The sequence below is a fragment of the Artibeus jamaicensis genome, unplaced genomic scaffold, assembly GCF_021234435.1.
Source record: "Artibeus jamaicensis isolate MK-2021 breed Jamaican fruit bat unplaced genomic scaffold, CSHL_Jam_final scaffold_847, whole genome shotgun sequence".
Taxonomy (NCBI): Eukaryota; Metazoa; Chordata; class Mammalia; order Chiroptera; family Phyllostomidae; genus Artibeus; species Artibeus jamaicensis.
Genome location: NW_026522057.1, coordinates 2,492,251 through 2,519,068, shown reverse-complemented (window position 1 = coordinate 2,519,068; position 26,818 = coordinate 2,492,251). Strand labels below are relative to the sequence as shown.

The following is a 26,818-nucleotide window of genomic DNA, read 5'->3' as shown; positions in this document are numbered from 1 at the left end:
TTCGCTAGGCCTGAGGGAGGAGGGAGCTTGCCAGGTGGGAGAGGGGAGTGTTCGTGGTGGTGGTGGCCGCAGCTCCTGCCGAGGTCAGCATGTTGGGGGGGGCGTGTCTGCCATGGTTCCGTTCACATCAGGAATGTGGGATCAGGAATGTGGGATCCTGAGGGCCCAGACCCTGGGGTTCTGCTTTGTGAAGCAGTCTGACTGCGCAGTTGTGGTTGGGCGTGGTGGGAGGTTGCCTGCCTCGTGGCCTCGGAGATTGAAGAGACATTTTTTAAATGCACAAAGATATGTACAGATTATAACACAGTGAACCCACAAATTCTCATTTCCTAGACCTGCCAGTTGTCAGTGTCTTGCCACATTTGCTTCACCTGCTCCCCCCTTTTTTTGCTGAAGTATTTTAGAGCAAATTGAGATATCATGTCAATTTTCCCTTACTTTAGTGTGTGTGTCCGAAAAATATGGGTATTTTCTTAATCACTTTGCCATTATTACAAAAATTCTTGAGCATCATCTGATACCCACTCCACAATCAAATTTTCCCAGTAGTTTAAAAGTTTATTCTATGGTGGGTTTGTTTGAGTCAAGGTTTAATGTAGTCTCACACTTTATTATGTCTCTTAAAGTCCACCTTGATCCAGGGCAGTGTTCCCCTCTTTTTTCCCTACAATTGATTACTTCAAGAAACCCTGCAAGTTATTCTTTAGATTGTCCAGTGGAGGGTTTTTCCAGCTCTTTACTGGTGTTTCGGAAGGTCATTTTGGAAGCAGTGTAAAGGTTTTGTGAAGGGAGGAAGGAGGCAAGATTAGGAACAGCAGAAGTTCTCTCGAAGGTGGAATTATGGGTGATTTTTACTTCTACATTTATAAGTTGAATATTCTTTTGTGATTAACATGCTATTTTTATAACCAAACACTTCTGCTTTAGGAAAAGAGGAAAAAAGATTTGCAGTAGGGAAACCAGTTTGGAACCTGCTCCTTAGTCTGAAGGCGGGGTCCAGGAGACCCGAGCTGTCAGGGTGGGGAGGGGTCGTCTGGTTGTGGACTGAGTGAGGGAGGGCGATCCAGGGATGGATTTGGGGCTCTGGCTTGTGTTAGTGGGTGGGTGGGTGTGCATCAGTGGAAGATGGAGGTTATACTAGAAAGTGCAGGGGTATATTGGTACGGCTCAGGAGGTGAGTTCAGTCTGGGGCATGTTGAGCGTGACCTGCTTATGAGGTAGGACTGTGTGGAGATTTGTGTACGCAGATCTGAAGCTTAGGAGGTTGGGTTTGGGAGTCACCAGCTGGTTATCAGTGGGCACGGAAGAGCTCGTGTGTGAAGCATGAGAAACCATTTTCACAGTGTGGGTGGAGGTGGAGGGCCCAGGGGAGGAGGGGAAGGAGAAGAGCAGCCAGAGGTTCGACTAACTTGGGGAGGTGACTAGCAGTGTGTCCAGAGCGAGGGGGGGAGAGAGGTTGAGGACGATGGAAGCTGTGGCCCAGCTGGCCTGGTGTTAAAGGGGAGGACCTGGAGCAGGGTCGGGGTGGGACTGGATCCTGGAGGTCTGAGCAACAGCAAAGGAGTCTGGGCTCCAGCATAGGTGACAGGAGGGGATGGCTGAGGTTGGGTTCCTTTGTTTTTTTATGTGATAAGACATACAGTCTGTCATTTTAACCATTTTTCAATGTGTAGTTCAGTGGCTTTAGCTGCATTCACATTGTTCTGTGGCTGCAGAGAGTGTCTCAATGGGAGAAGGCAGGGAGTTGTCTTCACAGGGGTCTTCTGGAACCCTCAGGCACCTACCTGTAGCCCAGCCCTTTGCTAAAGCCACCACTCTTAGAACCTTTCATTGCTTCCCACCTGTTTCCCTTTTTTTCTCTTTTGAATCCCTCTAATACTTGGCTTCTTTTTTTATCGTTCTCTGTCTTGGTCTCAGCACAGTTATCATAGGTTGGTGAGGACGATAAGCTAGGAGCCAGGACCTGTGCCACACATTCAGCCTTGCTCCTTGAGCCACCAGCTGGTCCCAGGGTTTGGCCCACAAGCCTTCTGTAAGCCTGGAAGGAATGGAAGTTTAGCCTTAGTGAAAAGCTGGTATCAGGATTAATTGACAGGGTGGACCAGGGGACTGACAGTCAAGCAGGGGGGCAGAAGCTGAAGCACTTTGCCTGTCCCTGGAGAGGTCTGATAGCATTGTATCTATATTTAAACAGCTGGATTTCTAAGAGCACCCTTGTGCATGCCCTGCCCCCACTGCCGTCACTTTATCCATCCCCCAAGGTGTAATTTGGGTCTCTTGGTATGCAGCTTATGTGCCACTGTCTTATGTAAAGGGTCCTGGTAAAAGCGCCTTGGTTGACTGACTGCTGAAGCACCAAAGCCTTAGAGTTTTCATGTACTTGCACACTGAGCCACAGCATCGTGTTGGCTGCAGAAGTTCTCGTTAATTTGAGTTGCTTTGAAAAAGTGAATTCCCAAAACAAGGGGAGAACAACTGGTTCTTCTCCATACAGAACAAGCCCCATCAGGAACATTGCCTTCGACCCTGGGTGCTGTTAGAGGAGGCAGAGAACTGGGGCGCCTGAGCTCCAGCCGCCACGGTCTCTCACTCCATCCTCACAAAGAGCCCTGGGGGGCAGCACTCCCTACCCCCGTTTTCCCAGTGGGCTGCTGCTTGCCTGAGTGCACCCACAGCTAGTTGGTTGGACTGGGGTTTCTGCTGTGTGCGGAGGGAATGTAGAAACTGGAGCATGTTGCAGGGAGAGGCAATACTGAGGAATGGTGTGGATGGCCTTTAGCAGGAGGAGCATTGAGCCAGAGGATGAGAACATGTGGGGAGAACTTGAAGTATTTGAATATACTTGATGCTTTAGTCAGAAGCAGCGTGACTGTAGTGGGAAGGGCTTTTGATTCATGCACCAAGTCTCCCTTTGGCTGGATCATAAGTCCCTCAAGGTTAGGGATGACCTTTCACCTCTCTGCACTGCCACCCCTCCAAGCATGCATGCTGGTTGTATAGGAGGCACTTCGAATACCCGGATGTGAATAAAGACTTCTGCCTCCTTTTCCAAAGCTGCACTCCTGGGTTCTTGGTCTTGACCCCTCTACTGTCTCCAGTATTTGGACCTCTAAAGTGATCTGTCATAACCTACTCCATATTTATTTTCTATTGCTGCTGCTTAACCACATACCTAAAGTCTTAAAACAACACAAATTTGTAATCTTCTAGTTGTTCGTTCAGAAGTCTGAAATGGGCCTCACTGCTCAAGTCAAGGCGTCCTCAGGGTCCTTCCTTGGGGTGCTGGGAGCAAAGCCGCATCCTTGCCTTTTCCCGCTTCTGCAGGCAGCCCACTCTCCCTGGCCTGTCGCCCTCCTCCGTCCTCAAAGGCAGCACCATCTGGCCAGGTCTCCCAGCACTTGGACATGGACTCTTCCATTCCCACTGTTATGGTGGTGTGGGCTGCCAGGATAATCCAGGATTATCTCGCTGCTTTCAGTCGTCTAATTAGTGACTTTAACAATCCTTTGTCCTGTTAACATCCCCAGGGATTAGACCTGGCCCTCCTGGGGGACTGTTCTGTTTACCACAGGTCTGAATTTCTCTCACCAGCTTCTTTCCTCTCTGCCTATAAAACCATACTCACGCAGCCCCTGTCCAAAGATTGGAGGACGTTTCCTTCTCAAGCCAGGATCTCACTCCTTTCCTAGATCTTTTCTTTTCCTTCTGCCCCCTGACCTGAAAGGCTTGGTCTCCACTCAGTTTACCTTCCGCTGATAGTCTTATCCACCCCGGTGATTCTAATTCTGAACCTGATGTGGAGTAGACCCAGACCTGTAGCTCTTCCTCTCACCCCTTCTCTGAATGCCCTGTACTGAACTTCTTATTAAGCCTCTGGGGCAAAGCAAGGACCCACAGACAGGAGCTTACGTGAACCATGTTCAGCTTGGCTTGTTACTACTCTCCTTTCATCTACATGAGTTCTCTTAATCTCCCGTGGTGACTCAGGCTAGAAACCACCACCTCTGGTTCCTTTATCCTCATTCCTCACCTCTAGTCTCTGCCACTTCTGGGTTTAGGCCTGTCATCTGGGTGTTCTTGAAAGTGGGGAATGCAAGAACGTTATTGGGATGCAGAAATAAAATAATGGAGCTTCAAAATTCTCCTACTGTCTGTTTATCTTTGAAAGTGTGTACAAGCACCTCATTTTGAGGTACTTGGATGTGCAATCCATCAGTCAGTATACATATAGTTGGGTACATGTCCCTAAATTTTTTACTCTTATATAGCACTATCAAATTTGGTGAATATGGGTTTCCCAGTTTGTTTTAGCCAATGAACCATTTGTTTAAGTAAAATCTTAATAATTTAAAAAATGTAAATCAAAGCAGGGTTGGAATGGAGGCAGGTCCTGCCTATTCGCTCTGATGGGGGCTCTTGAGGGGCTCTTCGATGTATGTATGTTTGGAAGCCATGGGCGCCAGTCAGTTTGGTTCAGATCTGATTACAAGTCTGTGATCATCTGAGTCTTCGTGGACATGAGTAACAAGAGGCTGCTGACGTCCACACTCTCCTGTACATTCCTGCACACCGAGTCACTCCACGCAGCCCCGTGAGCGGGATCACGCACGTCCTATTAGCGCAGGTCTCTCCGCCTGCCGTCTTTCCCGGGCGGGCCTTGGTGCCCAGCCGTCTCTGTAAGTGTGTGTCAGATGAATGGGCAAGTGGATGCTGAAACCTGTTGGTGAAATTTATGTTTGGGAGAGCAGCAGGCTGTGTTCTGTTGGGATGTGGCCTGCTCAGAAGTTGGCTTTTCTTGACCTTCCAAGGGTGGTCTTTAAGTTCTGGGGTTCCGTGACATTGCAGGGGGTCTGAAGTCCCGGCGTGCTGCACAGCAGCACTAGGAGGCATTGGTGTTCCTCACGGTTGCAAAATGGCCCTGTTCCAGGCCTCATTTCCTGGCTTGATGGGTTCTGCTTAACACGGTGTCTCCTAATGTCAGCATGACAAAGGTTTTTAAATGTGTGGATTAGAGGGAAACTCATGTGTTGTATTACTGACTCAATCCTGTACGTCTTAAACCTCACTACATTTGCTCTGACTTTATGTAAATGCAGGCTTAAATCAGCCTTTCCCTTTGCAGCCAGAGTTTTAGATGTGCCCTCTGTCCTGGCTGATGTTCTGCCCTGGAGGAGAGGAGCGAGTGGTGGGAGCTGGAGCTGAAGTCTCCACAGTGCTTAAGGGGAAGTCGGCCTATTTACCTTTACTGGGTCAGCCGCTCCTCACCCCTTTGAGTGCCCCTAGCCTTTCAGTCCTAGATGACCTAGCTGTGGCACTTGGCAGCAGGTGCTGCTGGCCTTGTCGAAGGAGAGGGGCCCCTGGGTTTCTCCAGGGCTCTCAGGCATAGTCTCATGACAGTGAATGTAGGGGTAGGCACTTGCTCATCTTTAAGGCCGGAGCAGGTTTCTTTTTGGTACATTTGTTTCAGGCTGTTTATTAGAAGGCCAGGACGCACACTTACTAGGCACAGACTTTGCCCTAAAGTGTTTTGCATAATCCTAGTCTAGACTAGTTTGCAGCAGGGCACTGTCACTTTGTTTTTCTAAGGCGGGTGGTGGTTTCTGTGTTTGGTTTTCATGTGTGTGTGTGTGTGTGTCTGTGCCTGCTCTTTCCTTTGGTTTTCATTGTAAAACTGACTTTCGCTGTGTCCCCAAGTGGAGGCGCAAGACCCATTTGATTTCTTCTTACGGTTTGCCCAGGTTGCGGATGAATACATGTTTTCCCTGGAGGAGAATAAGAAGTCTAAGGGCCGGCGTCAGCCCTTAAGCAAGCTCCCCCGCCACCACCCGCTGGTGTTGCAGGATTGCGTCAGTGATGATGGTGAGTGTTGTCTTCTGGCTTCTGGCTTCATGGGGGGGGTGTCTAGGACTTGGTCTGACAGGTCACCAGGAGACCAGGCTGAGGGTGGGCCTTTGGCTTAGCTCTTCCTCCAGATGCTCCGTAAAGAGGGCAGGATATCATTTGCTACCTAGTTATTATCAGATTTCATCTGTTGAGTGTATCTTAGAATGTACTTTACATAGGGTAATTGCGTGCAGGCTCTTCCCCTTCCTCTCCTGGGAGGCATAAGGCTGGTCTTTCAGGGTAGCTGATTCTGTCACCAAGGCCAAGCCCTGCACTGAGTGTGGCTACCAAGATATGTCTGTGCCCTCGGGAGGAGCAAAGTCACAGGCAAACAGTTCTAAAGAAAGGGAGATGGTAATCCAGGTGGGGGGAAGGTAGTCATCTGGATTCGGCTGTTGGATGTGGAACTGAGGGTGTTAGGGAGGGAGAGGTGTGAGTGCCTCACTGGTTTCCAACTGTGGTTGGGTTTGGAAACCTCTGTTCAGTGTCTGGAGGATGTGCACTTGCGACTGTGCAGAGGTGGTCTTTGGTACTTTTCTTAGAGTGAGTGAGGCCACTCAAGGAGAGGGGCAGAGGGCAGTGAGCAGAGGCTGGGGTCAGGAGGACGGAGGAGGAAGAGGAGCCTGTGAAGGAGACAGGGAGTAGGCAGGGATATGGAGAGCCCAGAAATGTGCTATGGGATCCTATCAGCACCGCATGGTTTCCTGTGCTGCCTGGAACCCAGAGATGCAGTAATATTAGTGCTGATGAGCCTCTCTCAGTGACCGATGCTGGGCCCTTTCCTACTGTGTCCTGCTCTTCCTGGCACCACTGGCTGGGTGGGAAGGTCCAGAGCCTCATCAGCCTCTGCTTCACAGGCTCCACATGTCCTTTCTGATCTGATGTCAGTGCCCATGTGCACTGTTTTCCTTGGTAGGAGGATCTTGATAAGTTGGGTGGGAAGTGTCTTGAGCTCCTGTAGTCAGAAAGAGACCAGACCTTGAGCCAGAGTCTTAGGAAGCCCTCTGGTCTTCGTCCAGCCCAGCTTCTCTGTGTAGCAGCAGCCTAGCTTCATGGTCCCCTCCCCCAAAGTTGCAGGAAAGTGGAAAATTTACAAAGAGGACAACAAATTACCGTGTAAAGATGATCACTGAGCATTTTAATGTGTTGACCTTACTGACTTTTCTGGTCTGATACTACATTATGTCTGTGTCTGTCTATTTACAGTAATGTAATTGAGGTAATAGTATACAGTCGCCCAAGTTTTTATGACAAATTTCAAATGTGGAAAAGTTGAATGAAAACACTGCGTGCTTGCCCCTGCATTGCACAGCTGTCAGCATTTTGCCGTAACCGTTTTGGCTCCATTTGCATTGTTTGTATGCACACTGCGTATGTATTTGCTGTATCATTTGAAAGTGAGTTGTAGTCATAAGTCACTTCATGGAAAACACACTGATGGGTGTCTCCCAAGAAGGATAATTTAGGTAAACACCGCTGTTACCACACCTTGGAAAATAGGCAGTAATTTCATAGCATCGTCCAGTTTTCAGTCCATGTTCATTTTCCCAGCTTATCCCCAAAATACGTTTTATAGTTTTTCTTTAAACCTGTAGAAAACAAACTGGGGTCACGCATTTGGAAGTTTTTTGAAGTTTTGTTTTTTTAGTCTCTTTTAGCCTGGTGTGCCCTTCCTGCCACTTAACATTGTTTGATTGAGGTAGAACATATTCAGTGAAATAACACATCTCAACGACACCGCTTGGTGAAGTTTTATATATGTAAATGGTAAACTTTGGTCTCTTGCAGTTTTCACATAATAGTGTGAACATTTCCTCTCATCATTTAGTATATTCACAGACAGAGTGACTTTTGGCCACTTCATGGCTTTGTAAACAGATGTCAGTGCATTGATTTTCCTCCTGGTTGTGAGGCTGTCTCTGTTTCTTCGGTCCTGTCTTGGAGACTTTTATTTTGGCCAGGATGCAGGAAATATTTGTGCCTTGGGTTGGCCCCATGGTTCCTGGCTAGGCCTGATGGTGGGGCTTGTAGGGGTCAGTTTTAATTGTCTGCACTGGCCTCACTACACAGTGGTACCCTGCACTGAGGTCACACGGCAGCTGCCGGGTCCCTTTAAATTCAACATGACCTTAAAGGCAGACTGGATGGCTGTTTATATTGAGAGCTGGAGCTGCCAGAAGCGAACAGATAGATGGGCACCTAGTGCAAGTGTGTACCAGAGTGTTCCTTCGGCTGCTCAGCATGGATCTCTGGGGACTCTTAGAAAGCACTTCTGTCAGGGGAGAACTGAGAAGGTCATTGGAGGGTTACTGCCGGGGGCCGCTGGTGCCCACCCATGGCTGGAGTGATCCCAGGAGGTGCCTCGGGTGGGGCTGGCACGGAGCTGGGCTCCTATCGGGTGCTCCATTCTTGGGCCTTTTCTTTCTTGCCAAGGAGGGACATCCCGATGATAATTTATCATACTGCCCTCACTTGGGGGAGCGTCTGGAGAAACCCTCTGGGCATCCGTTTATTTTGATACTTGCTGCTGCCTCTCTGAATGATTGCCCTCATTCACCACAATGTTAGAGTTCTGGGGCTTCCCTTACCTTTTTGGCCTTGTTTCTATTGGGAGCTAGTGGGCTCTGTCCATTTTCTCTCCCTGATTTGGGGGCAGTGGAAAGTGAGCACCTTTACCAATTCTATCTTGTTTGGTGGGCAGTTTTTTGTTTCCATTCAGCAGTGTGTCCCTTTCTTTTTGGAAGGTGTCCCCAAAGGGGATTTCCTCTCCTGGGCGGTGCTGTGGCCTGAAGTAGCTGCTCTGCTGTGCAGAGTATGGAGATGATACAAACCTGTTATCGGGGCTGGGGGTCAGTGGAGGACCAGACAGTAAACAGTTGGGTCTGTAGGCCACATGTCTCTGTCACAGGTTTCTTTCCCCCCCCTCAACCCTTTGAAACTGCAAAAGGGATTCTGGCTCTCAGAGCGGGCTGGATTTGGTCCGTGTGCAAGCCCCAGTCTAGACTCAGGGTGTTATGTGCTATGGCTGGAACAGGGCCGCATCTTGGACACCCTTCGTCTTCCTCTGAGGCAGAGCCAGGGGTGCGGAGGGGGTTGGTGAGCCCTGTCCCGAAATGGCAGATATCCCTCTAACCTTTCCAGAGGGATCTGGGAAGTTCTGACTGAAGACAATGATGTGAAAACTTCTAAGCCTCGCCATTTCCTTGTTTTTTTTTTTAAATCATTTTTCCCCTTCATGCAACAAAAGAGAAAATTTAAAAGGTCAGGACTCAAGTTGCTGACGTATCGGAAGCAGTAACGTGGTTTCTAGGCACTGTTCCATACTGCTGCCCTTGGGCAGAGGGGTTGAGTCCTGGCAGCTACGAGGGGTGAGGGGAGCAGGCCAAACACGTGCAGCAAGGAAGGTAGAGACCATGAATCATTCCGGCCAGAGAAAGGGCTGCTGGCAGGACTTCCCACAGCATCATCCAAGTATAAACAGAGTTCACTGAAAGTCACTTCTGCAGTTTGCATTTAGCACCTGTAGGACATCGGGTTTAGTCCAAGCCTCTGGGACCCAGGGTCCTGGTCGAGCCCATCTGCTCTCCCAGCAGAGGCACAGATGTGCTAACGCAGGCTCTGCTTCCTTCTCTAGAGACATCTGAACAGCTGACCCCTGAGGAGGAGGCTGAGGAGACAGAGGCCTGGGCCAAGCCCCTGAGCCAGCTGTGGCAGAACCGACCCCCAAACTTTGAGGCGGAAAAGGAATTCAACGAGACCATGGCCCAGCAGGCACCTCACTGCTCTGTCTGCATGATCTTTCAGACTTACCATCAGGTGAGCCCACGCCGTCCCCACTGTTCGGCCAGGACCAGCAGTCAGAAGGAAGCAGAGTTGGATTGTGGGTGCACAGCTTGTCACTGGTTGTCTTGGGAAAGGCACGTTGTCCCGGTGTTGTCTGCCCCATCCATGTGTACGGGTCTGGCTTCCCAGGCAGAGAACCCAGCAGTGCGAGGTTTCCTCGGAGACGTGGCTTAGGCTTGCGGGGACTCCCTCTGCCTGTTGGCACTCACACTGTTTGCAAAGGAATCTGCTCTTTGTTGTCATTCTAGCCAGTGATTATTCCTTCTAGGTGGTTTGTAGTCCTGGCCAGGAAGTCTGGAGGGTGGAGTGTTTCTTTACTACAACCTAAATTTTAGATGGCAGGCCAAGTCCTCCAGTGTTCTCTTTTCTTTCCCCACCGCCACAGTGGGTGTCGGGGGTAGTAAAGAGGAACTTGGGAGGGGCAGGAGCAGAGGGCTCATGGGAGGCGGGGGCAGGAAGGCGCGGGGGCTGAGCAGCTTTGCCCTCTCCCTCCTGGGGCATTTGATGGTTTCACCAACACGGGTCTCTCTGGGTCTAGCTTTCGGAGGCCAGGACGGCATCCATAGTAGCTTGTCCTGGGTGACCAGCTCGGTCTCAGATGGGACTTGCCCAGGGTAGACAGTCAGTCTTTTGATGGTGGTTAAAAGCAGTGTGGCTGCTGCAGAGCCTGGCAGGGTGCCAGGTTCATATTTGCCAAAGGATGGAACCTCAGACCAACACACTTTGCATTGAACTCACTACTTTCTATTGATAAAAAGCAAAACCGAAGAGCTAGCTGTATGTGCCTTTGCCTGTGAGGGGAAGGGAAAGGCTTATGAGTGGCACGGGCCGAGGGTTGACAAGTTTCTCATGCCAACCTTGGAATGGGGGTGATGGTGCCATCCAGTGGCAGAGCCAGCAGATCGTTGTAGCCAGGATGTTTGCCAGGAGAAGTACATGGACATGACGTTCTTCCCAAAGGGTCCCCAAGCGGGGAATTGCAGGTTGGCTGCAGCTCAGGTGACCTGCGGACGTGGACCACACGGGGAAATCAGTGCTGGCCCATTGGGAGCACCTGCTCTGGATGGTCTCCCTGCGTGGAGGCCACCAGCGGAGCAGCACATAGGCAGCCCGCAGCAGCAGCCTTGCTAACATTTCAGTGCATTTTATTACCACTCGGTTTGGGAAGATTGAAATCCCAGTTGCCTCTTACTTCACTTCCTTTCCTCGGTTGTCTGTCCCCTAGGGGCCTTTGTTTGATGCTGCTGTGAGAAATTGAATTTGAGTCATTAGAGGTAACTTCAATTAGCAGCTCAGGGATAACGGCTGTGCCCCCGGGAGCCGTAGCCAGAGCCCTGTCAGTCAGAGAGCCGGCTTCCTGCTGACGGAGCAGGCGGAGAGCCGGGAGCGCAGGCGTGTGCACTGAGGTGTGCGCCCTCTCTCTCCTCAGGTTGAGTTTGGAGGCCTGAGTCAGAGCTGCGGAAGTGCTGTAGATTTAGCCCCTCAGAAGCAGAGGACCAAGCCATTAATTCCAGAAATGTGCTTCACCTCGACGGGCTGCAGCACAGACATCAACCTGTGCACCCCGTACCTGGAGGAGGACGGCACCAGCCTTCTGGTCTCCTGCAAGAAGTGCAGCGTCCGGGTCCACGCCAGTGAGTGCCTGTCGCTGTCCCTCTGCGTCGTGTCCGGGGGCATGGCTTTCCCGGCGAAGTCCTCACCTCCACGGGCCTGCCCCGCAACCTTCCCCTGGCTTCTGCAGTCCGGCACTGCGGAGGCGGCTCGTGTGTTCTTGGGGAGTTGGTTGTGATGGAGTCTGAGTTTCATGCTCCTTCAGGGTCCACGATTTCACAGCCAGCTCCTGGCTGTCCTCCTGGTTCACATACCAGGAGGGCATCAGTCCTCACGACTCAATAGGTGTTTGAACCCGTGAATCTACGTTTCTGACTTTTTGAGGCTGAACACTGGGAGCCTGATGCTAGAATTCAGGGGTTTCTGTAAGGTTGGGTTGTAATTTTGGGACATATCTCATGGAAAAGAGTTGAAAGTCTTTGTTCTGACCGTAGCCTCCGGGTTTCATTCGCTTGTCTTGGTGTCTTTATTAGGTTGCTATGGGGTGCCCCCTGCAAAGGCCTCTGAAGACTGGATGTGTTCTCGTTGTTCAGCCAACGCCCTGGAGGAGGTGAGTGCGTCCACACTGCTCCCCTAATCCCTGCTGACTTGGAGCCTGTTCAGGGCTAGACTGTTTCCTGTGGGCTTACTATCCCCAGCAGTCGGCAGAGGGCCCGGTGCACAGTGAGGTCAGAGAAAAGGGATGGTCAGAACCAATCACCATGACACCAAGAGCGGTGGCTGCTCACCCATGACCCGGCATGATGAGGTTTGGAAGCCGAGTTTGCTCTGTGGTGTCAGGACCAAGTAGGAGTCTCCTGTGGGTGAGCCACGGCCCCCTTTAGAGAGCTCAGCCCCTGGGCTGGAGCGCTAAAACGGGGCTCAGGTGGGCCATCTTGTAGCTCTCCATTCCTTCTACCACCTCCCCGCAAACCTGGCTGTTGACCCAGATAGAAAGCTGTCCGAGCCCTGCAATACCTCTGGTTTGAGCAGAATGTCATCTGTGTGTTTGCTTATAGCTGTTGTTATTTACAGGAGCAGTGAAGAGCATTATGTTAAGTCAGGTGAATACTTGGTGCACTTAAGCCCCAAGTGGCATCCCTGTCTTCCTCTAGGGGAGTCCTGCTTACAGGGGCTGTGTGGGCAAAGCCCACATGACACTTGGCTCCTTTTTTGTGTGGGGGCCACAGTTGCCCAAAGGAAGTCAGGTGGGTCATTAATGACGGGTGGTAACCACGTTCCTCCTTTCCTGTCTTGGCAGGACTGCTGTTTATGCTCATTACGAGGAGGAGCCCTGCAGAGAGCAAATGACGACAGGTGAGTTTTCCGAGCAGCGTCTCAGAATGTGCACTTTTGAAGCGGCGTGCAGAGGCACTCAGGGCAGCGGCTGTTCGTCAGAATGACTGATGAGGTTTTGGGAAGCACATTGCTTGGAGCTGGCGTAGCATCTCTAAGACTAATTTAAAAATGGGATGCCAGGGGGAGCCAAGAAATCCCAGTCCTTTCCAAGTCCATCTTTCCCTGAGGCAGAGATGTAAGTAACATCCTCCTTTTGCAGGAGCTAAGAAGGGCTCTCGAGGATCCTGTCATAATGGTCCATAGGTTTGAAGGGCTGGAAGTGAGGGGAGCTATCTCGTTGCAGATGGGGCTGGTGCAGAGATGCCTGTAGCCAGGGGCTAGCGAGCCTTTTCTGCAGGCAAGCTCTCTCCCTGGCTCATGCCTGCTGTTAGGAGTGAGGGCAAGTGTCCTTGAGGAGGAGAGCAGGACATTGAGAAGAGCTCAGCCAAGCCTACTTGCTGTTGAATCAAACCTACAGATGTTTCTGGGCATTTTAGCCCAGAGCTGGGCTTCTCAGCTGTTGGCAGCTCATTTTCCCTGAGCTGAGTCTTTGTGCTTAGTCTTGGCTTACTTTACCTGTGGTAGAAATGTAAGGTAATCGAGGTTTTTGCCCTGGAATTTCTGGCTGTCCAGGGTGTGGGATTCACAGGTCGGTGGGCAACCAGTGGTCAGCATCCTTCTTCCAGCTAAAGTCCTGTCTGGCCTCCTGCCTCACAGGAAGCCCCTGCAGGCCATTCCAGGTAAATGGCCACTGAGCTTGCTGCTCCCACTTCTTTAAAGGCACTTGCTGACATCACTTGAGGTCATCGTGTTCCTTACAATTACAAGATAGCGCCGTTAAGGTTCTTCTGTATTTGGAGTGGAAATGGCTCTGCTTGAGCATCCTGCTTTTAATTTATAATTCTTGTTCTGCCTTGTAGAGACACACATAACAGATCTGTTCCCACTCTTGTGTAACAGCCCCGGGAGAGCTGCAGGCAGCTCCTGTGTGGCCCCGACACTGCCTGTCGGAGGTTTCTGCTGGCCTGGCCTTCCGTGCTCTCCCCACCTCGGTCGTTTCATTGTGGGGCACGACGGCCTCCTGGAATGTCCAGGACTTACGCCAAGCCTCTGAGGGGGCAGCCATTGACCAGGCCGTCAGAGTACGTGGGTGCCGGGTCAGACCTTAGAGAGTGAGTCTGCTGTGGATGAAGGGGGCGGAAAGGAGAGGTCGTTTCAGCCCAGGGGAAGAATGGTTTGGGCAGGGGCCTGCAGGGGAGAGCTGTGAATATTGGCAGATGGGGGCACAGTTGGAGGTACATTGAGGAATCACTCAGGTCCTAAAGTAAAAGAGGTGTAGGTAGAGCTCTCATTTGTTCTCACTCCCTGAAACCTGCCACACTCAACTAGCTCTTCTCATTTTGCAACAGACTGTGAGTGAGCTAGTGCTGTGAGAAGTGCATACCCGCCACACCAGGGCAGTGTGTCGGGGACTTGTTTCCACACACTCCGTGTGGAGATACTGTGGTTCTCACCTCCCTGGCTCCCAGAAATTTGCGTCTGGAGGTCAGCGGTCGTGTTGGACAAGGGAGGAAGTGCCACCCGTGGTCCCTCTGAGAGGAGAAGGCCACAGGGTGTTGGAGCCATAGGAAACTGAGGTAGCCTTTACCTTTTGGCAGATGGGTCCACGTGTCATGTGCTGTGGCAATTTTGGAAGCAAGGTTTGTCAACATTGCGGAAAGAAGTCCAGTGGATGTGAGCAAAATTCCTCTGCCCCGCTTCAAGCTGGTAAGGAAGACGAGATGAGCTTGCAAACTCTACATCGTTACCCTGTTTATATGTCTCATACCACTTCTGCTTGGCCCAGTGGCCAGCCTTAACCCCTTGGTTTTCAGCAGGGTTTGTGATACTCACCCTGTGGTTAAAAGTCGTTAATGAGGATGCCTGTAATCAGACAGGAGATCCAAAGAGGGTGTGTGTGCTCTCCTGTTTGGGAAGGAGGTGGACTCCTGCCGGTTTGGCTCTGCGTTTGGGAAGGGGAATGGTACAGGAGACTGTGCCGTGGGTGCCCGGAGTCATCCGCTTCCCCCTCTGTTGTAGAAATGTGTCTTCTGTAAGAAGCGGAGGAAGAGAGCGGCCGGCTGCTGCGTGCAGTGCTCCCATGGCCGGTGCCCCACCGCCTTCCACGTGAGCTGTGCCCAGGCCGCGGGAGTGATGATGCAGCCGGACGACTGGCCTTTCGTCGTCTTCATTACCTGCTTTCGGCACAGGATTCCTAACTTGGAGGTGAGGGAGAGTGCTGTTCTGGAATCCTCCTGACAGTTTCCAGGATCATCATCTCTGCGGGCTGTTCGTTTATTGTGTCGGCAGATACTTCCTCAGGCATTATGCTTTATGGAGTGTGCTGTTGAGTGAGGGAGTAAGAGACAGCGCCTGTCGTCTCTGCTCCCTGCCTGGCACTTCCTAATCCGGCGACACCTGGTTGGTTCCTTCTGATTATCTGTGTCCTTGTGTGTGCCTCTCCTCCAGGATGAAACTCCTTGAGGGTTTATTTTTTTATTAATCTAAGTGTCCCTATTTATCACAGGGTCAGGGACCTAGTAGAAGCTCTCTGAATGTCGTGAACTGATAAGGAGAGCCCCCAGCAGTTAGCCGTTAACCACCACACGGTGGAGGTTTTGTGCTTCTCTAAATGTTGAAGCCCAGAGAAAGCTACCTGTGATTTTAGCTAGAGGAGTCATGGAAGGGTTTGTACGGAAGGCAGCACTGGAAGTGGGTCCTAAACGGTAAGCAGGGATCGTGTGCGCAAGGGCATTCAAGGCTTCGGAAATAGAACAGGCAAGTCTTAGAAGAATGAACACAAGACGTGCTCTGGGACTGTGGTGGGGGTGGCACCTGAAGGGCGAGCAGCTCCAGAGGGTGGAGGCCCGGGGCTGCCACACTGCACGAGATGAGGAGAACTGTTCCAGTGTTTTGATTGTCGCTCTGGGGGATTCAAGGATTGAAGGAATAAGAACTGGAGGCAGACAGACCGGTTAACCTAGGGGGACAGGAGGCCTGAAGTGGGAACACATGGAGCACTGGGGCCACTTTTAACATTTTCCCTCTACTGTTGAGGGCCTTGTAAAAGTCCTTGTTGGCTGACTGGAGTCTCCTTTTCCACAGAGCTGTTTTACTGAGTGTGAGAGCTGGTCGGGTGGGTTAGGGGCTCAGGGAAGATGGAAAATAGTCAGTGAAAGAATTCGAACGGGAAGAATAAACGCTTGAGGCAGCACTGAGTCCTGCCTCGCGTGGGGAACTAGAAGTTCCGTTGCAGAACAGGATAGTGAATGTGTCGCACCTCACATCCTTAAACGGGCAGCCACAGACTGCTGAGTCTGTGAGGAAACAGTTCTGTTGAGTGTTTCTTCCATTAATTCATCCCCACATACTTGCTGTGGAGAATGCTACATGTGGCATCTGCTGCGTGTCAGGAAACAAGTAAAATGATAGTGTATCAGATCGGGAGAAGAGCACAGGATAAAGGTACGGCAGGATAGGGGCGTAGAAGAGGAGGTCTTGAGCAGTGGTGTCAGTAAGTTGACATTTGGATGTGAGGGAGCCAGCATGCGTATAACGGGGATAGCATTTCAGGTACAGGGAACAGCAGTGCAGTGCAGAAACCGTGGGCTGGGAACACACGAGTTCACAGAATAGCAGGGAGGGCTAGCGAGGCTGGAGTGCTGCAGCGCCCAAGCGGCTTGGGGAGGAGCGGTCGGACACAAGGCCACAGGTGCTCTGTGATCCTGTTTGTATCAAAAAAAAAAAAAAAGTTCAGAATAGAAGGGTGATGTGAGGGTCCCAGAGGTGGCAGGGCCTTTGTAATGAAGAGCCATTTGTCATATGTACCTGAGGACGTCTAGGTAAACTTGGTCTTTGCACCCGAGCCTTGAGGGCAGAGCTGGGGCTGAGATCTGTGTGGGGCATCGGCTGCTGGATGTCTGCTTCACTGCGTGTCTCAGTTGTGGGTGGTACTGGGTGCTATTTGGTCAGTTCCTGGCAGCAAATAAATAGGGAAGTCACAAGAGTCTGTCCATGGAATTCGGGGCAAGAGGTATGAGGGTGTGAGGATGGTTGTGGATTGAGAAAACTAGGAAGGAGCTACATTTACGCAAGAAAATATGGTATTGGTTTCTTTCACTTGCCTGGCTGGGGTGTAGGTGCCCACAAGGACAGTTTCAGCTCCCAACCCTAGTCGTTTTTACTGTTCCATCCCTTTGCTGTCTTTCCCTGGTGAAGAGGAGGGGCCCCAACTGATTTGGGGCCCCATTTGCCAAACCTGTCTGTGGGGGTAACCCAAGCCTCTTTTTTTCCCAGCGTGCCAAGGGAGCCTTGCAGAGCATCACTGCGGGCCAGAAGGTCATTAGCAAGCACAAGAATGGGCGCTTCTACCAGTGTGAGGTGGTCAGGCTCACCACTGAGACCTTCTATGAAGTCAATTTTGATGATGGCTCCTTCAGCGACAATCTCTATCCTGAGGACATAGTGGTAAGTTCTGGAAGGAGCTTCTTGGGCAGTTTGGGGTTGGGGTGTGTCTAGGTCTGGCTGGCAGCCTGGCTGTGGGCCTCCCTTTCCTGGCCAGGCCCATGGTTTCATCAGTTGGTCCCAGAACAAAAAGCCTTTGTACTGGGCTGTCTGTGGAAATGAAATTGTGTGCTGCTAGGGCCCCGTGCATCCCAGAAGCTGTAGGAATCGGCGTTTTCTGCATTTCTTTGAAACCTGCCTGTATTTTGGTCCAAACGACCCTGAAGGCATTGTGATTCGGGTGAGAAAGCCCAGGCTTTGGGATGACCCGTGTGCAGGGACCGTTTCCATTGCTGAGTCGCTGTGTGAGCGTGGGAGGATTGCCCAGTTTTTTCCTACCATGCCCTCTTAGTAGATACATGGTCTCAGCTTTTGGTTCTTTATAGAGTAAGCCTTCGGGGCTGAGCAAAAACTGCCTGGACAGACACTCCTGTTCTTCCTGTCTTATCAACACTTGAGACACAAGGCCTTGCCTGGACCGAGTCCTAGGTTTCCTGGCTTAGCACTCAGGACTTAGTTCAGGTTTCCCTTGTCCCTACCCTGCCTTTCACATGTTACACTAAGCATCGAGGTAGTGGGATTGAGCCACTTTTAACAAATCAGGTGTTTTCCTTGTTTATGCCACATTAGCAACCCAGCTGCTAAAGCACATTAATTACAAGGTAGTAAGGATGGCAGTAATAGTATTTGCGGCAATAAAAAAAATAGCTGTGGTTTAGTAAGCTCTCTGGTATGCCAGGCAGTATGCTAAGTGCTTTATGTTAAGTATTTCTGTCACCTATCATACCAACTCTAGGTGGTATTATCTCTAACTTCCAGAACAGTGATCTCACGACTCTCAGAGTTACTGAGGACGCCCTGGCTGGTGTGTGGTTCTGTGGGTTGGGTGTCATCTTGCAAACTGAAAGGTCGCTAGTTTGGTTCTTGGTCAGGGCACATGCCTGGGTTGTGGCCAGGTCCCGGATGTGCAAGAGGCAACCAATCAATATTTCTCTCATATGGAGGTTTCTTTCCCTTTCTTTCTCCTTCCCTTTCTCTCTAAAAAAAGTAAATAAAAAAATTTAAAGGTTTTATTTCTTTTCAGAGAAAAAGGGAGGGAGAAAGAGGAACAGAAACATCAATGTGTAGTTGCCTCTCGTGTGCCAACTGGAGACCTGGCCTGCAACCCAGGCTTATATGCCCTGACTGGGAACTGAACCAGCAACCCTTTGGTTCGTAGCCTGGTGCTCAATCCACTGGGCCACACCAGCCAGGGCTAAAAAATTGTTTTAAAAATAAAAGTTACTGAGGACCCCAAAGAGCTTGTGTTTTGTGAGTTATGTCTATCAACATTTACTCTATGAGAAGTTAAAACTTTGAGATTGATTTTGAGATAAACTATTTTTAATAAAAAACAACTGTATTTTTAATCCTCACTTGAGGATATTTTTTATTGATTTTTTTAGAGAGAGAGGAAGGGGGTAAGGAGAGAGAGGGAGAGAAACATCAATTGGTTGCCTCCCATACATACCTTGAGCAGAGATCGAACCTGTAACCTAAGTATGTGCCCTGACTGGGGATCGAACCTGCAATCTTTTGGTGTATGGGATGATGCTTCAACAACTTAAGCCACCCAGCCAGGGCAAAAATAATTTCATTTTAAAACAAAAATTAGTTGAAAGAAGGCCATTTGCAAATAAATATCTTTAATGTCACATTTTCAGTCTGTTGCAATTTATTGTTTTGGTTAAAAAGATATGAAGAAAATCAGTCTCACAGACATGTAATTGGAGAAGGGGGGAGTATTTTAGTAGCCTTTCAGATAATTATGGTATTCTTTAATATTACACCAAAACTCAACGAGTGTTGGTTTCTTAAAACTTCAGTGCAGTGTGGAATCTGAAAGTAGGTCAGTGACCTTTGCACAGCCAGTTACATTAACATCCGTGGTTCGGCCTTCACCGAGAATGGGTCTCCCCTCATGCAGGATTTTGTAGCGTTACACATTATTGGTGTGATGGACCATGCAGACCTTTCAAATGTGAAATTTTCTTACACACTATCAAAATCACCTTCACTGGTATGACTAGTCAGAAAAATCTTTAAATTTGGGGAAACTTCAAGCTCGTGTTGCTACTAATTTGTGTTTGATAGCTTAGATTTTTACCATTGGCAGTACTTGATACCGTCGGCTGTTTTCTTTGAAGTGACAGGCTCACTTCATTCATTTTGAAGATGTCTGCCAGTACCCAAGTCTAAAGCTTATGTTCCATGAAAAGAGCAGCTGCTTCAACTCACAACTCAGACGGTTACACAGTATCTTTCACTAGCAGACAGGCTGCTGAGCATTTCCACAGGAGCAGGAACTCGTCCTGCTGCACGCTTCCCTGAGGGAGATGGTGGCCGCCACTTTGCTCAGGTGGCCTTCCTTTCATGCTTCTCCCTTACTGTTCCCTCAGAGTCAGGACTGTCTTCAGCTGGGTCCGCCTGCTGAAGGGGAAGTGGTTCAAGTGCGATGGACAGACGGCCAAGTCTATGGAGCCAAGTTTGTGGCCTCCCATCCTATCCAGATGTACCAGGTAACCACAGGTTTTTGCTGGGAGCTGGAGGGTACTTTGATGAATTCAGTGTTTCCTCTTGGGCCAGAGGTGCGTCTTTGCTCTTGGGAGAGCTGAGGGCTCGGTAACGACGCTTTCAGAGCTGGGGGCTGCCCTGTGTCTAGGCTGTTAGCTGTGTTCTTCAAACAGAACTCGGTCCTTCAGCGTTCTGAATTCTTCTGTGACTACAGGACATGACCATTGTGCCTGGGGGGCCAGGGACAGAGTCAGGGACATCTTAGCCAAAGGCCTTTGTTTCCTTGGTAGGTGGAGTTTGAGGACGGCTCACAGCTGGTGGTTAAGAGAGATGACGTTTACACGCTGGATGAAGAGCTTCCCAAAAGAGTCAAGTCTAGACTGGTGAGTGTGTTTCGTGGGTGTCCACGTTCCTGCCTTGGAGGGCGGGAGCCAGGCGGGGACGTGTCCCTGTGTTTTTTCTCCCGGTGGCTGGCCACAGAGCTCTCATTTGGCTTGCCTGTTCTTCCACAGTCAGTAGCTTCAGACATGCGCTTCAATGAGATTTTCACAGAGAAGGAAGTCAAACAGGAAAAGAAACGGCAGCGAGTTATCAACTCCAGGTACCGGGAAGATTACATTGAGCCTGCTCTGTACCGGGCCATCATGGAGTAGGTGCTTCCAGGAGCCTCGAGATCCCCAGCCATCGAGGCGAGCGCTCTGTGGAGGCTCCACGGCACAGCAGACACATGGAACTCTGACGACGTCTCTAACGTGAAGTTGTAAAATGCAAAGGAATGAAATAATCGACCTATCATCTTCTCACCCCACCTTTGTCGCATCTCCTCTAATGAAAGGACAAGCCGTTCTTGGACACGTGGCAGCAGCCACCGAGCCGCCAGCTGAGAGCTGAGCACTGGAGTGCTGTGGCTGCACTGCCTCCAGTGGGTGGGCTCTGCTGGCTGGACTGTTGCCCTGTCCCTGGCCTAGGACTTAGCTTCCTAACGAGCACCTGCACCGCCTAGGAAGAGGTGCTGGTGCTTCCCCTCCCCTCCCCGTTTTGTATTTATGTGTGCGTGCGTGCGTGCGTGTGTGGGTGGGCGGACCAGCTTTTGCCAGCCCCTGGCCTTTACTTTCTTCCTTGCCTATCCAGGGCAAACAAAATGTGAAATTCTGCCCTCAGCTGAGCTGAGTAAAGGGCCCCTGGGGTTGGCTGGAGATGGGTGTGGCATCTGTCCCTTGAACTGCCACAAGGGAGCTCTGGCAAAGCTGCAGTATTGAGATGCAGAGGAGTTAGTGCCACCTCTTTGTCCTCTCTTGAAGAGGATAGGAGTGACATGGGAGTGTGCCCACATCCCTCTAGGCACAGAGCCCCTGTGGCACACAGTATTAGAGTGTGTGGTGGGGAGCGTCGTCAAGGGGGGTCTTAATGATGGAAGCAGGCAGATCCTGGTGGGTGATTCTGTCAGCAGAAAATTGCAATCATGCAGGGGCTGGGAGGGATAAGATGAACTGGGGCCATTGGTGGCCAGGGGCAGGTTTGCCCCAGGTCTGGGGATGGGAGGGAGTGAATTTGGGAAGGGGGGTGGGACTGGAGGGCAACACTGAAGGGGTTAAACAGGTTTTTGCTCCTCATGAATTTGTTTGCCTGGGCCCAGGATTGGAGGGCTTCACACCTGTACCCTATGTATACAAGAATCAGATTTATAATACTTCCCTGATTTTTGTTACGTATGAACGCTATAAACCAAATTATTTTGAAAATTGGTGCATCACTTTTGTCTTTAGCAATAAAATGTGTTGAGCAAAGGATTGGTTGTGTCTGCCCCAAGGAGCCCAAGTGGCCCAGGGTCAGGCCGAGGGCATATCTAGAATCATAGGCTCTGGAACAAGGCCGTGTATTTTAAGAAGAGTCAGCCTGCAAAGATTTAGGAAGTTGTCCTAAAGAGATGGGTTTCTGGTCAAATTGTGATGCGGTGGCTCTGTATTAGGCCCAGCACAGTGGGATGGGGGAGCAGAGGCATCTCCAGCCATGAGTACCTCTTTTTGCTTCCTCTTTGAGATTAGAAGGAGGTATTAAAGGAAAGACCAGACAGCCACTCAGTCTGTAGAACTGAATTCGATCTCTTACTTCTGACCCACTTAATCGAGCTGGTCAAGTCCATCCCTGTCTTTTCCACACAAATTGTTGAACCAGCTTGCCAGGAAGGGAGTACATTTTAGGTGCTCGAAGAGCAACGGACTTGACCCCCAGAGGCATCCCAGTGGGGTCCTGAAGCTGCTCTGAGCTGTCTGTGCTTGGTGGAGAAGCTTCCTTGGTGGAAGACCTGGTCCCTGTGCCTGGGGATTTCCTGAGGTCCAGGTGGACAGGGATAGAGCAGCAACAGCAGCAGGCCAGGAGGGGCCAGTGAATAGGCGCAGGACTTAGAGACAGCAGAGCTGCCAGGCACTCTGTTTCATGGCCCTGTCCAGCTGCAGAGAGGCTATGGTCAGCTCAACAACTCAATACTTCTTTGTGTCCTGGGTCTTGGGAGGTGGCTGGTGCTTGGTGTCTGGGTGTGGGGGGGGGGTGTGGAGCTGGGAGTAGCAGGTTTCAAAGACATTTTATGCCGGCTCCCTCCTGGGGCCAAGAAAGGGGGATTTGGTTTTTTGTGCAGCACCCAGTGATTCCCAGGGAGTCATCAGGTAAGACTCGGCAGAAGCCTAAATGGATTGGTGAGCCCTGGGAGCACGCACCATTGGAGGAAAGGAACTTCTCCAGAATTGCCAGGGTCCCGCTGCCGCCACTGATCCTACTCTACCTGGAGGACCTGTGCAGCTGGGATTCTTGATCTGATCCCAGCAGAGTTCTTAACTTTTTTTTGTACTTTTTATTTTGGTCAGCCTAATAATCCTGGGAAAACCAGTTAAAGATGAAATGAGATTTTATTTAGATCGCACACAACAAGCAGTTGTCTCCCTCACTACCTGTCTAGTCGGGACAGGGCCTCAGGGGACTCACGCCAGGGAAGGGTGGGCTCGCCTGTCTTAGGCAGGCTCCTCACAGAGGACTCCTGCCAGGGCAAAATGCCCTCCTTTAGGGTAGGGTCTTTAGGTTGGCGACCAAGGATTGTAGCCTGAGAGTTCCTCTTCCCACCTGAGGAATTACGTTTTAAATTGTGCCCAGGCGTTGCCAGGGCTGCTCTGGCTTAGAAGATTGAGTACTGTCCTGCAAGCCAGAGGGTCGCGGTTTGATTCCCAGTCAGGACACATAACTGGGTTGTGGGCCAGATCCCCCGTTGGGGATTTGCGAGAGGCAGCTGATCTATGTATCTCACATCAATGTTTCTCTCTAAAAATAAATAAAATCTTTTTTTTTTTTTTAAGGATAAATTATGCCCAGGCGAATGCCTGGCCTTGGCTGAATGAAGGAGTAGGATGGGAAAGAGCTGGGTGGGACCTCCAGAGCTGCAAAAGCTAAACGGGAATGGGACGGAGCGTAGTGGTTCTAACCCCAGACAAAAATTTTTGCAAGGCTCAGAAATTGGTAATACAGAAGTACAGCCTGAGAACCCTTCCACCCTTAACTCCCATGATAGTACAGGGTCGCCCAGCCCGTGGAGGCCAAAGCCTTGGACCTCACGGAACGAACCGGCAGCACTCCTTGGCGTGGAACGCCACCCGGCCCCCCGCGCGGGCGAAGAAGCAGGCTCTGGAAAGGCTGGGGCATCCTGGCGGACAGCGAGTCCTGCGGCCATCAGACGTTGGCATCTCGGGAAGGGAAGCCAGACGTGAGGAATCCTCTAGACGTAGGATGTGCTCTTGAGAACCCAGGCCCGGGCGTCAGCGCCGAGCAGGCAGTCTGGGACCGCACGACCCCTCTGCAGCCTCGCAGAGCCTGCGGCACCGGCCCACGACGGCGGTGGGGCGGTGGGCTCGGGAAACCCGGGGCTGCGCACCGCCGCAGCCACTCCGGGGCTGTGCCCGCCCACTGGCCGTAGCGCAGCTCTGCATTGGTCATCCCGGCGCCCCGCCCGGCTCCTGCGCGTGGATTGGCCGCAGATGCCCGACTCCGGCGAGGGCGCTGAGGCGGAGAGTGGGATTGGTGGTCCCGCCGTCCCCGGTCGCGGACGCGCGCTCCGCCCGCCGCTGCGTCCTCACTATGGCGGCGCCCATGCCGCCCGCCGCGTCCTGGGAGCCCCCCGGGGTCCCCCGCGGCTGCTGTCGCCGTCTCCCACGCCGTCGCCTCGGTCTTCCCGCTCGCGTCGGGCCGGGCGCCGCCTCCCCGCTGCCTGCCTTTTTGCTGCGGTAAGAGCCGGTCCTGCGCGTGTCGGGCGCAGCAGCCGCCGCGGCTAACGGTCAGCGCGCCGCCCCTCCCCTCCCCCTCCGCCCGCGGCCCCGGGGTCTGGGCCCGGCGCGCAGCCGCGCGCGCTAGTGCTGGGGCAGGAGGTTAGGGGCGCTGACGGGTCCTCTCTTAGTACCGGCGGTGGCCGGGGTTCGGGCCGGGCCCCTGGACGACCTCGTGTCGGCAGGGGCAGGGGCTGCGAGGCCTGAGAGGAGAGGACAGCTGGCTCCGGGCCGAACGGCTGAGGTCATCTGCGTGCGAGACCCCGCGGCGCTGCGCACCAGGGCGCAGAGGACGGAGACGGTCAGCCCGGCGACCGGACACCCCCAGCGGGAATCGGCCGCGGCTGCGCAACGGTTGTCATCTCTGCACTGCCGGCCTGGTGTTTAGGGGACCGGGGTCAGTTTGATTGGCAGAGCACGCCTCTCTTGCTTCCTTAGCAGGAGGAAATATCTTAAGTCACGAGAGCGTGTTTGATCAGGGTATTGTCCCACAAATGTTTTGGATTCCTTTTCACAGTAGTGCCATTTTTATAATTCCTCGAGAAACCTTATTTCTGTTTGTTTCCCTGACCTATGAGGAAGGAGTGAAACTGAGTGGAATTGTAGTTAACTGAGAGAGGGATCAATGGAGGTAGCCATTACTTTGTTTAAAAAAAAGATACAAACTTTTCTGTGGCTATACTTTGAATGATCTGTACTAGCGATTTTCAGCCTGTAAGCCGCAAGAATATATGCAATACCTGACTCTGACCTCTTTTCCCAGATTTTTAAATAAAAAAGTGGCAATAGTCAACACAACAATAGCCAACCATAGTTGACTGTGAGTGAATCAAAATTATACCTACTTTTTTTTTTTGTCAGGCAAAAAAGTATACTCTTTAGTGTGCCGCAGAATTTTAGCGATTAGTTTATGTGTGTGACAAGATGAAAAAAGTTAAAAGTCGCTGCTCTATGTATGGTGGCTAGTTGAGCAGGGTAGTAGAAAAAAAGCTCTGACCAGGCTTCTGAAAGTAAGTCATCATGGAAAATTGGGTTATTTCTAAGTCATAACCACACTGGGCTGATGATCACTGAATCATTTGGTATACCTTCAAGGCAAAAGGATTAAAGGGCAGCTGGCACAAACATTTATGACAAAATGGTATTTTCAAATAATCTTTTAAGGTAATAGCAGCTCTTAAGATGAAAGGTTCTTAAGGACATTTTTAAGCATTAAGTGGTGAATCTCTCCATTTCACATGTTGCATGAGGAAATAAGATGTGCATATTTTTAGAAATTAATTGACTTTGAATCACCATAGTGTCTATTAAGTATATATTATGTGCAAGGCAATGCAACTGTGGGGAACTCAAGACCTGTCAGTTATAAGGCTTATTCTAATGGGCTTCTACATTAGTTGTGGGAATAAAGGGCACACTGGACATTGGTAACTAACCATATGGTCTCCAGAATTCCGAGACAGTAGGCGCAGTGACACTGCAGGAAAAGGGGTCCAGCTGAGGCATGAGTGGGTAGGCCTGGGTGAACGATGAGGAAGGAGAAATGGGGAAGTGAGAAAGTGAGGATGGTGGAGGTGGCAGGAGAGAACCCAAATGCTCGTGGTGGTCCAGGGTATGTCCTCTTGGGAGAAGCACACCATGCAGTTGCGCAAATGAGCTGGCATCACCAAGAAGTAACTTTTCCTGGGTGGTGCAGAGGATGACCAAATAATGGTATTTACCTCAGATGAAGCTGCAGCGAGGTGTTAGAAAAGTGGCACAGCAGCACTTGCCTTGCCTGGGAAGGTTTCTGATTAACCTCAGCTTTGTGGAATAACAGTCCTCTCCACTAACCAGGATTTACACGTTCAGAACCATTCTTGCCTATCTTCCCCACCACCCGCACCGGTTCGGTTGTCTGCCAGGTCTTTTGAGGCTGCCTCTGCATTATTTCTGGCATCTGCTGCTTATTGTTCCTGCTGTCATCACACTGCTGCAGGGCCTTCGACGTTCCATTCCCTTGACTTATTGCACAACCCCCCTGACATACTTTCCTTCCGTCTGTCTTGTGTACTGCTGTCCCTTTCCGATACCTCGCTTCCCCAGCCGAGACCTAGTGGTTCCCCACTGTCTGTTGAATGAAGCACAGACCAGCCTGGCATGGGCAGTATGGGTAAACTCAATTTTTTTTTTGCCTTTTTCTTAGATTTTTATTGTATTTTCCAGATCAGTGGAACTGTTTGCTATTTGTGCTTTGCTCTTTGTGCTTTGCTCTTTGTGCTCTATATCTTTGCTCATGTTGCTTTTTCTACATTAAATGACCCCTTTCAATCTTTAATCCTGGATTCTCACCCATGTTTCAGGGCCATTTGATACAGAATTTCCTTTGTGAAACTTTTTATTTTTTAAAGATTTTATTTTTTGAGAGAGGGAAACAGAGGGAGAAAAGAGAAATACTGATCCGTTGCCTCTGGCGCACCCCCCAAATGAGGATCTGGCCAGCAGCCCAGGCACACGCCCTGACCGGAAACCAAACTGGCAACCTTTTGGTCTGCAGGCCGGCATTCAGTCCACAGAGCCACACCAGCCAGGGCTTTTGTGAAACGTTTCTGTACTTGATTCCCCATCTAGACGGGACTTGTCTCTTGCTTAAACTGTTGTAACACCAGAGTCTGACTAGCCAACAGTGTTACTGTTGTAACACCAGAGTCTGACTTTTTGCCACAGTTGCCAACATAAGACTGAAGCTCTTTCAAGAGATGGAATGTCTTCATCATCTAGCAAAG

At 50.9% G+C, this 26,818-nt stretch overlaps 2 protein-coding genes across 9 annotated transcripts in view; both read left to right on the top strand.

The window, feature by feature from the left end:
- KDM4A (lysine demethylase 4A) overlaps window positions 1–21,527 on the top strand; it is a 39,085-nt gene extending 17,558 nt beyond the window's left edge. For all 3 annotated transcript variants that reach the window (XM_037149558.2, XM_037149559.2, XM_037149560.2), the window contains exons 12-22: window positions 5,739–5,859; window positions 9,518–9,699; window positions 11,156–11,360; window positions 11,811–11,887; window positions 12,578–12,633; window positions 14,313–14,421; window positions 14,734–14,919; window positions 16,990–17,160; window positions 19,635–19,754; window positions 20,040–20,132; window positions 20,262–21,527. In XM_037149558.2, coding sequence (XP_037005453.2) covers window positions 5,739–5,859; window positions 9,518–9,699; window positions 11,156–11,360; window positions 11,811–11,887; window positions 12,578–12,633; window positions 14,313–14,421; window positions 14,734–14,919; window positions 16,990–17,160; window positions 19,635–19,754; window positions 20,040–20,132; window positions 20,262–20,402 — 1,461 coding nt within the window. In that variant the 3' untranslated portion in view covers window positions 20,403–21,527. The remainder of the gene's footprint in view (window positions 1–5,738; window positions 5,860–9,517; window positions 9,700–11,155; window positions 11,361–11,810; window positions 11,888–12,577; window positions 12,634–14,312; window positions 14,422–14,733; window positions 14,920–16,989; window positions 17,161–19,634; window positions 19,755–20,039; window positions 20,133–20,261) is intronic.
- Window positions 21,528–23,925: 2,398 nt separating this feature from the next.
- Window positions 23,926–26,818, top strand: part of ST3GAL3 (ST3 beta-galactoside alpha-2,3-sialyltransferase 3) — a 193,999-nt gene continuing 191,106 nt past the window's right edge. For all 6 annotated transcript variants that reach the window (XM_037149565.2, XM_037149562.2, XM_037149563.2 and 3 more), the window contains exon 1: window positions 23,926–24,014. The gene's annotated coding sequence lies outside the window, so the exon portion shown is untranslated. The remainder of the gene's footprint in view (window positions 24,015–26,818) is intronic.